The sequence below is a fragment of the Polyodon spathula genome, chromosome 22, assembly GCF_017654505.1.
Source record: "Polyodon spathula isolate WHYD16114869_AA chromosome 22, ASM1765450v1, whole genome shotgun sequence".
NCBI classification, from domain to species: Eukaryota; Metazoa; Chordata; class Actinopteri; order Acipenseriformes; family Polyodontidae; genus Polyodon; species Polyodon spathula.
Genome location: NC_054555.1, coordinates 1,071,554 through 1,083,068, shown reverse-complemented (window position 1 = coordinate 1,083,068; position 11,515 = coordinate 1,071,554). Strand labels below are relative to the sequence as shown.

General features: G+C 46.2%; 1 protein-coding gene across 1 annotated transcript; it reads right to left on the bottom strand.

Annotated features, from left to right (window-relative positions):
* Positions 1-4,325: 4,325 nt before the first annotated feature.
* LOC121297447 (rho guanine nucleotide exchange factor 37-like) lies at positions 4,326-11,515 on the bottom strand. The gene is made up of 12 exons (XM_041223774.1): positions 11,309-11,515; positions 10,770-10,893; positions 10,258-10,405; positions 9,647-9,846; positions 9,353-9,483; positions 8,681-8,785; positions 7,910-8,023; positions 7,488-7,814; positions 6,953-7,081; positions 6,565-6,760; positions 6,191-6,429; positions 4,326-5,410 (listed from the first exon to the last, which is right to left on the bottom strand). The coding sequence occupies exons 1-12, from the start codon at positions 11,507-11,509 to the stop codon at positions 5,183-5,185; spliced, it is 2,142 nt and encodes a 713-aa protein (XP_041079708.1). The 5' UTR covers positions 11,510-11,515; the 3' UTR covers positions 4,326-5,182.

Genomic DNA, 11,515 nt, shown 5'->3' with positions numbered 1-11,515 from the left:
TCACCACTGAGCTACTCAAACACACTGCCTTCCACACTGCAGCATAGCACACTCACCACTGAGCTACTCAAACACACTGCAGCCCAGCGCTCTCACCACTGAGCTACTCAAACACACTGCAGCCCAGCACTCTCACCACTGAGCTACTCAAACACACTGCCTTCCACACTGCAGCCCAGCACTTTCACCACTGAGCTACTCAAACACACTGCAGCCCAGCACTCTCACCACTGAGCTACTCAAACCCACTGCCTTCCACACTGCAGCCCAGCACTCTCACCACTGAGCTACTCAAACACACTGCCTTCCACACTGCAGCCCAGCACTCTCACCACTGAGCTACTCAAACACACTGCCTTCCACACTGCAGCCCAGCACTCTCACCAATAAGCTACTCAATCCCAGTAGCTTCACAATCCAGAGCTCTCCCTACCAAACCTCTTATTCCATTGTATTGTCTTTTTTTCTGTATTATTTTGTCTTCTTTCTTTTTTAACCCTTTGGGGTGGGACTGCTGAGACTCTTCACATATCAGATGAAAGGCACTGCATATCACAGCTTCTGTAGAAAGTAAATAATACAGTCTGTTTGAACAAACAACACTGAGGTGAAGGACATCAGCATGATATATTATATATATAAGAAAATACATCAAATGCATCTCTGATATTAAAAAATACAATCTGTGAACTGTATTTCATTCCCTCTCATCCCATTCTGTCACTGTGACTAACAGTCTGTGGGATGAAGAAGCTGACACCCATCTTTCACTTCCTCAGGGCTGCTGAGTTAGTTTCAGGAGATTACAAACTGCAGAGTTTGTGTTCTGTAGAACAGAGTCAGGCTGGGGGGAAGATCAGCAGAGCCAGACAGCTGCAGCAACACCCATGTTTGGCTTACATGCACTGCATAACAACAATGCATGCAGGCCTATCTTTGTGCAATTTTACCAATCGCTCTTGCTGGTGCAGATACAGAAGCATTGCATTACCAGTGTAGCTCTGACAGTTAACACGATCAGATCTGCTACAGATACAGCTGCACTAGCCCTGCAGGTAGAAATATTGCATGGCTACTTAAACGTCAAGAGCCCAGTTTTCCTCATTACTGCACTTCTGTTATAATAAGGAAATATTTTTCAACCGAAATGCATCTCCAAACAACAGCCAACCCTTTCCAGGTGGTTAATACTGGGAGGGGAGAGCCAATAAGCTGAGAGACCCATGAGGTGAAGGGCATGATCATTTCTCTCTCTTGACATTTCATTTAACTTCTTATTCCAAAATGTAAAAAGAAAAATCAGATTTAACAAATGGCACAGAAGCAGAGCGTGAGAGTACTGGTGTGTTAACAGTAAGGATTATGTGCTTCTAGTATCATTTTGTACAAGCCTTGCGGAGCACCATTCACCATCACTATCGTCCTTTTCCATTTCTCTTCTCTCGTGACAAGTGACCACAATGCACTCAAGCAATATGTGTGCTAAACTGAAATATAACATAGATTCAAATGCTCAGGGATCAGCTTGTGTACCTGTAGTGAGGACCTGTGTCTCTATTGAAACACTCAGCTGTGTAAGTACTCAATTATGTGATAAGTATTAGGATTTCATATTCCGCCTCGATAGCCATGCAAGATGACCCCGCTATTACACTCACTGAGCTGCTACTTAGAACAGACCTCAGATGCATTAGCAACTTGGCTTTATAAGGATGATTGTGTCACATTAGGGAAAGCCAGTTTTAATATCATAAGCTACATCACATAGCTGCCAAAATGCAACTTTAGGTCCCTCTGGTGGGAAAACCGAGCACTGCAGAGCTCCAGGCTAACCTTTTAATAGCAATGCTTGTGTATTATAAAGTATTATAAAACAGAGTGCATAAGTGGTGACTGCCTGGCGAGACGACCAGGAACAGCAGCCAGCAAGATTGATCTATTCAAGGTTATAATGAAACTCCATTCCTTATCTGTTGAGAACTTTTCTAATGAAATATAAAAGGATGAAATGATTTCGCAGTGAGGAAGGCGTTTAATGAAACAACTAGTCCAGGGTTGGGCAATTCCAGTCCTGGAGGACCACTGTCCCTCCCGGTCTGTTCTAACTTTACTCTAAGTTTTAATTGGACCAATTAAGTGCTTATTAGAAGCTTAATCGGTCAGTTGGAATGAACACCAGGAGGGGCATCGGCCCTCCAGGACTGGAATTGCCCACCCCTGAACTAGACAGTATTCTTAGTCAACCCTCAGGCACTTCGCTCCTGCTGGCCCACTCTTAATGGTATAACAAGTTAATAGTTCTTATGATTGCAGTTTATCTATGCCTTTCCCATGGTTATACTATGCAATTACCATAATTAACATGCTTCACCGTACCTCTCTGTGCCTATGCTTTCACTGTGCTTTATTACATGTACTGCAGTAAACTTTAATAATGCTATGCCAGCCAGTTTCCATTCTGCCATTTTCTGTTTTCTTCCGCTTGCCACTCTACATCACTCCTTCACTGTTGTATTCTGTTGCCAGGGTTGGCTGTGATGCATTTGGTCTCCATGGTTTTGTTTTGTTGTTTTTTTCCTTCTCTCCGTGATTGTGCGCCATAATCCAAACCTGACTCTCTGTTTAAACATTCAAGCCTTTCAAACATTCCTGTCCATTCTCTTAATGCACGCCTTCCTGAAGTCACGAGGTGAGGCAGCAGAGAATCTGCCTTCTTTAACATGCTTTGGGCTTGCATCTGCACAGCATGCAAGATCAAGAATTAGAATTTAAGTTTGCCCTGCGAAATTCAATATGGCTTGTAATTCCATTCATGCGGCACATGTGATGAGATAGCCTTAACTGGTCTGCGATTCTTCAGCCTCAAGCATGCAGTGTGCATGTGATGACTGATGAGAGACAGGTAGTGAGGCTGAAGCAGGGACCAAGACACCAGGTTCTACCCACACTGCAGTTACAGGCTGGTGACTGCATGCAACCTCCAGGGAGATTCATTTGACCTTTTTCCACTCCATCTTGATCACAAGCCCCGGTGTCTGGCTAATTGCAAAACCAGACACCTTTCAGCAGCTACACAACTTAAAGGAGACATTTGTCAAGCAATATTTTCCACGTTTCTCCCTGCTGATGTTGCTTCCCATCACCCTTTTATATCAAACTTCCTTTGAAACTTTTCTTCAGTGATACCTGGCTATAATTCCTCTGTAAACGCTGAGGACAAAGTGCCTAAAAGAACAGAGTGGCCCACTTATTATTATTATAATAAAGCTAGGGCTGCGTCACAGAAATAGCTTTACTATTCTCTTTATTGAGGACAAAGCAAAGTACAGTGCATAATACTTCTGGCTTTGCAGCTCACACCTGCTCTGCATTTCATGCAATATTGTTAGGGTTAGATGACACTGTGCATTCCTTCAAAGTCCTGTACAGAGCAGATGTACCTCACCAGCAGGGTCTCAGAAGCCCAGTCACACTTTTTATTAGGGGCTGCGGAGTCCCTACTCCATCACGCTGCATGGGGAAACACAGCGCTACACAGCCAGGTCTCTCCAGTTTGCAGGGACTGGGCTGCTTAATTGATCTGGGGAGGGCTGTGCCATGCGGTGCCCCCAGCCTAGTCCTAGGGGACGATGCTAGTATTGGGTTTTGTGCCACACACAGGCTGTGTGAATGAATCGAGATCTTCAGCAACCGGACCTCTTTCACTTAAACCAACACAAAGCGTTCGTACTGGAGCACAGCTGTGAATGTCGTGGGGAGCCTCGCAAAAAAGCTGTGCGGGAGTAAGGCCCAGATATTAGAAACTGGATTACCATGGTGTTATCTAAACTGGCTGTGCAATGTGTCAGCTGACGAGGCGCAGCCCTGCCTAGAGAAGCTTGTGCACATGCCTTCACAGCAGCTATTCATACACTGCACAAATTAACAGGGATATAAAGGAGCAGTTTAGTTCTACATGCACTCAGATTACCCTTTTACATTTAGAATCCAGCAGCAGCTAGTTCTTTTATATTGCTTAAGTTCTGTTCCAATAGAAGGCTGAAGATTTACATTGACGTTACTGTAGACCGTGTACTATAAACTATTAAACGCTGTTGTAAAGCTGAACAGGATAAATCAGCACAAAAACCCAACTGTGTTCCAATTCCCCCTGGAAGCAGTTAGCCAACTGATCTGCAGATACCTGAATCCCAGTCTGTGGGAGGCCTGAAGTTTGTTCTGTGTATTGCAGTCTGTCAGCAAGAGCGCTCCCTAGTGTTACTCAATAAAGAAAGAAACTGACAATTACACTGTGTGCAGAAACAAGAATCATTGGAACTGTACCATGCTAAAAACATTGCGTGATGTTTAATACGCAAACAGAGCTTAGTTATTTAAAAACAAAACAAAAACAAGGTGCCGGGCAACAGGCCAAACCCCAGGCCCCTTAGCAGCGGATTAAAAGGTAGGTAAAAAGAGTTTCACTACAACCTCTGAACTCCTTCTCCCTGTGCAAGCCTCACTGCGAACTCACAGCACTCGCCAGAGGACTGAGTCTGAGGATCGGAGTGCAGTGATGTTGGGGTTCACAGCACTCACCAGAGGACTGAGTCTGAGGATCAGAGTGCAGTGATGTTGGGGTTCACAGCACTCACCAGAGGACTGAGTCTGGGGATCGGAGCGCAGTGACGCTGGGGTTAGGAATCTTGTGTCCGACACCCATGCAGCTGTAGGCAAAGAAACCAAAAGCAGAGAAGACATAAAGTGGCACATTTCCAGTGCGTGCTTGAAATTGGTTTAACTTTCATGCCAGCATCAGGACATGCAGCTGGGGATGCAGTCAGTCAGAGTACTTTATTCAGCAGTGCTGCACTACCAACCATATTAATAACAATGAAAGCACTCTAGCTATTATATAATCCCCAGGGTCTTCACGCTTGGTCACTGTGTAATTAAAGCGTTGCCTCTTGGAATCCAGACAGATCTGTATCAGTGCTCTGGCCAACCACTGGTGTCCAATGGACTGAACATTTGCAGCCTGCTGAGCCAAGGATGATGTTACAAGAGAAACGCTGTCCACGCTGTGCAGGCCCTCTAAAAGCAAGCTTCTTCAGACCAGAGCCCTGGATTTCCAGGTCTAGCAGCCACTGTGTTTCTTTTGCAAGGACTAGTGACTTAGTAAAGCACAGTGCATGTTGGAGTTTCATTTTCTCAGCAGATTGGGGGAGCTGGGGGCGCTGGCATGGCCCCCCACCATTGGCACCACCATGAGGTAGTTGGATGGGGCGTACCCCCTCTGGCCCCGCGCCTCCACCAGGCTCCATTCGGGGCTCCCTCGTTTGTCGTGGGGCTCCAGCACCGTCACCTGCTCCCCAGCCTGCAGGTTCAACTCGTGGGAGCCACGCGCTGAGAAGTCGTAGCCCGCTAACACCTGGAGGAGGGGAGGAAGAAAACGTACACGTGCTGCATTCGACCTGTGATTCCAGATACATGCAAATACTATATCAGGGTCATCTGTATCATGAACAAGCAGATCACTGTGACGCACAGCCACTGTGTGCGCATGTAAACATGTCATTGTTTACAGACAGACAGGCTGGCAGGCAGGCATCTGCATGTACAGTACCTCCATATTCTGATAATCGCAGTGTTAAAGAATGTCCTAACCAAGTTTCATTACAATTGGATCTCTCTCTCTCTCTCAAACACTACCACTGTACTTACTTTAGAGATTTAAGATTTACAGTTTTATATATATTATGATAGTTAATAATATATATTATATATATATATATATATATATAATATATATATATATATATATATGAGAGAGAGAGAGCGAGAAATCACTTATCCAATTTGTTTTAGCACTGGGATTATCAGATTCTCTTCAATAAAAATAAATTAGAGATGGCAGGCTAACCACACTTACATCTGCTCCATAGCATTCATCAGAGGAAGAGAACACTCTGTGGCTCTTTCGGTACTTTCACTGCTCCACCTGCTGGCTTGTTGTGGGAACTTTTTAAACATGGTCTCGCTCCAGCACTTGTCTAGTCTGCTGTGGGGCTCCACATTTTACTATGCGGTCCTTGGACCAGCACTTCTAACACACCTGGTGTGAAGTGCAGCTTTCTGTAGCTCTGGCTCTGAGCTGGATGTGCCCAGGGCACTAGTCATGTCTCTGTGATGTCACTGTGATTTCACTAACCTGGAAGCAGGGAGGGGCTGTAGTCTTGTCTGTCATTGTCATCTCAGTGTAGGAGTGTCTCCTGCACTCTGCACCGCCCACAACAGGAGATAAATACTGGGAAGAGGGAAAACAGGAGGGAGAGATGGAGAGGGATGGAGAGCGGGAGGGGGAGAAGGACGGAGACAGGGAAAGGGAGGGTGTCAGCGCCACCTGGTGGTAGGGTTTTAGTTTTCCAGCTGGGACGTACCCCCTTCGACCTGAAAGAGACCCCAACGGGATACAGTCAAACAAAACCACTGGTGATCCTTCAGTCTGTATTAGAAATGCACAAAATAATTCAAGGAATATGCAACATGTTACATTGTATTATACTATACAGGATGTACCAGTACCTCCAGCCTCCACCAGCCACCGGTGCTGGTCTCCACGCGTGTCCATCTCTTGCAGGACCCCCACCAGCTCCCCCCTCAGCAGGGTCAGGTCCAGCTCGCGGCTGCCCCCCACGTTGCTGCTGACCTGGTAGATGCGCTCCGGTCTGTACTTCTGGGAGAGCGTTCTCAATCGCTGCTGGCTGGAGGGGCTCAGGGGCTGGAAGGAGAGGAGTTAGTGTCAAACGCCATGACCACAGCGTCTAAGACACTCACACAGAGAAAGCAGAGCTGTTTAATGGAGTCACAATACTACTTCAGGCTGTCCTAGGATGCAAAGTAGGAGCATGCTAAAAACAAGGCAAAATGCAAAATTCCCAGAGGAGTATTTATTTAGCAAGGGCTTCTTTACCATTGCTATTGGGGTGTTGAGATGTTTTCCGATGATCTGGCTGGCACTCTGCACCTTCTGGGTCCCTTCTTGGATAGCATCTCCCACCCAGCCCCAGAAAGCACCTGGGGGCAGGTGGCTGTGAGGGAGCTGAGGGGAGCACAGAATGCAGTGTGAGAAACCGTGGGACCTGGTAAGAGGTTCAGTCCGGGGAATTGGTCCCCCAATCCTGTGATAATAATTACAGTTTTTGAACTATCCCATGTTTTAACTCTGCAACGGTTACCAACTAGCTATTCCTGTTAATAATATATAGAGTTTCAGTGCTGTAAGTCAAGCATCACAAAGACCATATCACATATTCTGCTGGTTAGCATGTTCTCTGTGAAAATCAGGAGGACACACCCCATTGACTATCTGCACCACACATCAAAATGATCTGAATCTGCTTAATTTCACACCTGAAAGAAACAGAGAGACATGCGATATGAACATGCCTATGATGGCTGATTTATTGGACCCCCTGCAGTCTGCCCCATGCAGGTCCAGGGCACACCTGTTGCAGGTACCCTTCGCTGAGCCGCTCCACCTCCGCAGCCAGGTCCCTCTGTATGCAGCTGAAGGCCCCCAGGGTGTTCAGGAGGAGCTGAGTGCCAGTGGTGTTGAGCCGTGGCAGCTCTGACAGCAGCAGCGCATTGAGGGCCTGGTAAGTGTTTGCGACCTCCTGCTCCTCGTAGCTCACGGAGCCCAACCGACGCTTCTCCTCGATCTGCTCGAAGTCCAGCAGCTTGTGCAGGCGTTTCCGGATCAGATTACGAGGGCCAGCCATCAGCTCTCTGAGCGTGCAGATTGGCCTGAACACCAGGGCCTCCAGCCTGCGCCTCTGGAGAGAGAAAGGGAGAGAGAGAAGGGGGCAGAGAGAGGGATAGGCTGCGCCTGTTCCAGATAGAGCGTCGGGGTATGGAAATCATTACTCACGAGCGTGGGGTATATCCACTGGTGCATTGCTTCTGAAATCTCCTTATAGCACCTGACAGCCTCTTCATTTTCAATGTCCAGATCCCGCTCGTGTGGTCTACTTCTGACGAAGTCCTTCAGAGAGAGAGAGAGACGATTACCTCATCCTCCCTATTGTAATCAGAGAGCATGGCCAAGCTGTAAGAGATTAGAAAGAGAGGGTGTGCTTTTTTGTGATACTTCTTCAAATACACAACCTGCATACCCAAGACCTATAATTATAACCGTGATTGCGTTTTCATGATAACCAAGAGGAGGAGGTGGTCAGGGCTCAAGCAATCAACGTTCAAGCTCAACGAAGCCTCCACACAGAACGAGAAAATCACTTCAAGAGCAGCTGCTTCGCCTCATTGTCACCCTCAGAACAATTACAGGAAGAGAACAAGCCAAGTCACAAGCACACTCACTGGTTTGGCTGCATGCTTGTGCATTAGAATTCACTTTTCTTATTCCTCATGCCTGGGAGAATCAAAGGTAACGCCCTCCCTTGACAGGCAGGTGCAGTGGAGAAGCCAAAGAAAACTAAAACAAAAACTCCCTGCTGTACATTACATCTTCTAAAACCCACCCACAACACAAAGCTAAAACAAGAACTCTCTGCAGTGCATAGTCTCCATATTAAAAAGGCCACGTCTTTTCCTTTGCATTCCACAGTCATATAAATGAGAACTGATTATCTATTTGAATTGTGTTTTGCAGTATAACTGCAGTGATGGTGAGAGTAACCCTTACCTCTAAATGCTTCAGATAAACAGCCACGTTCTCCTGCAGGTCTGCAACCCCCTTTTCCAGGACACACATATATTCTTCCAGGGCGTCAAACTCTTTGTCTTCTGTCTACAATCATAGAAAGGTCTGAGTAACATTGACTTGCTTAATCAAACCTGTGTTTCTGATATCTTACTTCTAACTGTAGCCTAACTTTTGAAAAAGAAAGACCACTGAGATTAAGAAAGGTTTGGGTTTATTTGTGAACAGCTCTGCACAGCTTTGAACAATGTGATCTTTAAAATGTAAACAGAAAGGTTTCCCCAGTTAAAGTCTTGCTGGCCTGTTTTCTGTCAGCACAGTGGTTTAGATTCTCAAAGCTATTTACTCCAAATTGTCGTAGATAAACTATTACAAGACCCTGGATTAAAAAGTCATTTCTTTTTTGCTATCTTTACTGGGTGTGTTTTTCCTTTCTGAAATAAAATAAAACACATGAATGACAATTTAGAGTTCAAGGGATTTGAGAATCAAGCCCAGTCTATAAAAACACAAAATTAATGACAAACACATAAACGAGATGCTTTAGCCTAGCCCCAACTCATAAACACTACTGCCAAGCAGCATAGCAAAAAAGCCCCCACCTCAAACACCACTGCCAAGCAGCACAGCAAGGGGTTTGATTACAGAACTTACCTTGGGTACAATGCCAGCTTCATGCTTCATCATCTGGCTCAGCCTGGCTGTCTTCTTGGCGATACTGTGCCTGTTGATCCGGCACAGTTTATCAATGATTGTAAGGCTCTCTGTTTTCTTGTATTTGTCGGCTGCAAGGATTACAAGTCAGGCAAGTCACATGTGTTTGTGTTAGTGACTTATTTGATAAAGATGTAGACTGGAATAGCCTTCAAGGAAGGGTATTGAGGACCAGTGCTTTAGCACATGGTCGAAAGAACTAAAGAATGAAAGGTGTGGAGTCCTCATCCTTACCCACTTCCCTGAGGCGCTTGTACTCATTGATGTGGATGTTGAGCTCCACAGCGGCAATTGCAGCCTCTTGAAGCGGCTGGTAGTCGGGGTGAGAGGGCTCTGTGTTCTTCAGCACATTCTGCAGGAGCAGCGGGTAGCGGGCAATCCTCTGCACTGGCATCACCATGAAGAAGGACAGGCTTGAGGCGTTGGTCTGGGGTCTGGAGGGGGCGCACAAACGGAAACGGAGTCATTGAGTGACAGGAGAGATGGTGCAGAGGTTACTAGCGCTTCCAAAGTTACTCAAGAGCAGGGTTAAGTCATAGCTGATGAGGATCCACAAGACAAAACCAACCTCAGTTTAACTGCTGAACAAAATCCACAGAAGAGGAACTTAAGCACAGAGCTAGACCGCAGCTGAGGAGTTACTGAAACTGCAGTATCCTTTGAACACAGTTAAGCTGAAGTTTTAGTGTAGCGATAAGCCTGGAACAGCCTCTACCTGAGCCTTGCTTTCTCTGAGCTGTGTATCCCCTAGAGCAAATGGGACACAACGTTTCTCCAGCCCTGTTATCCACGTGCAAGTCAGTTACAAAGCCCTGCTAGAGGTGCAGTTCAACACAATAACCTACGCAACAGTCTTTATCGTTTGCATGATCTCCTGCCAGAGTCCCTCACTCTGCTTGTAGCTGGATTCCAGTGCAAGCGTGTTGGTGTAGCTGGCACAATACTCCTTGTAAACACTCTCCAAGTCTTCTCTCAGGCCCAGAAACGCATCGCCTATACAAAACACAGGAAGACACTAGGATTTGTAAAAACTGGCAATATACTGTTCAACATATTGACTCATCAAGATTACCGTCCTTATTGCAACACTGCTTGTTTTCTGTTCCCCAAATAGTCAGTTATTTCAATCGAGGGCATACAAATTGTTGCAGGAGGGAGCATGATTTTGATGCACTGTATGATGCACACAAGCCAAATACTCCTTCTCTTGGGTGCACGTTGGCACATTTTTCTCTGTGACTGTATATTCCCCATCTGGTTTATTGCCGTTCTTAGCCTGAATAATGCAGGCAATGAGGGTTGAACTCTGTGTGCCCCCAAGCTGTAACAGAACAGAGGTGCATGGAAGTGTCTTTACCGATGAGGCCGAGGAACTGTGGGTCTGTGGGGGCAGTCCTCTCTAGGAGGCTCAGCAATCGGATGGAGACGTCAATTACGTCATCGATGTTCGCAAACAGTCCTGCCAGATCCACTGCAGGAAGCTGAAGGGGATAAGAGGAACAATAACTTTCCTGCTGTTTCAATTCCGTTGACGTCAACATTTCCTAACATATTGATTGTCTCACCAACCCTAGAATTAGACTGTAATTACAATACTGTTATCCTTAAAGCAGTTTTCACCCAGTGCGTGTCCATACAGAGTCTCCTCATAATCTCATCATTATCTAGAAACATATCTCGGTAAAAATAGAGAGCCCAACCCAAAAGTCTATAAGAGGTTGTGATAAAAGTTTGTTGAAGATTTGCAAAAAGTTTTCAAAATAAAGGCAGTTGTCGTGTTCACCCTGTAGAGTGAAAGCTGATGGACGGGCACACATAACTGCATTGGAGAGTTCCCATTGAATGAGGACCCCAAAAAGCACCTGCTGATGTTTATTATTCATTGAGATTCAGCACCTGCTTGAGCTGCAGGCTGCTTCGGATGTCCACAGTGCAGAGCTGCAGCATGTTCAGGTAGTTCCTCTCGGTGGACAAAAGCTCCTCGACAGCTTGCAGCTGATTTCGTTTCATTCTGTCAGGGACGGGGGCAGCTTCAGCAGGCACCTCCTCTCTGGAGCTCTCCGTCTCAGGAGCGCTGCTCTCAGGATCACCCTCCATTTCGGC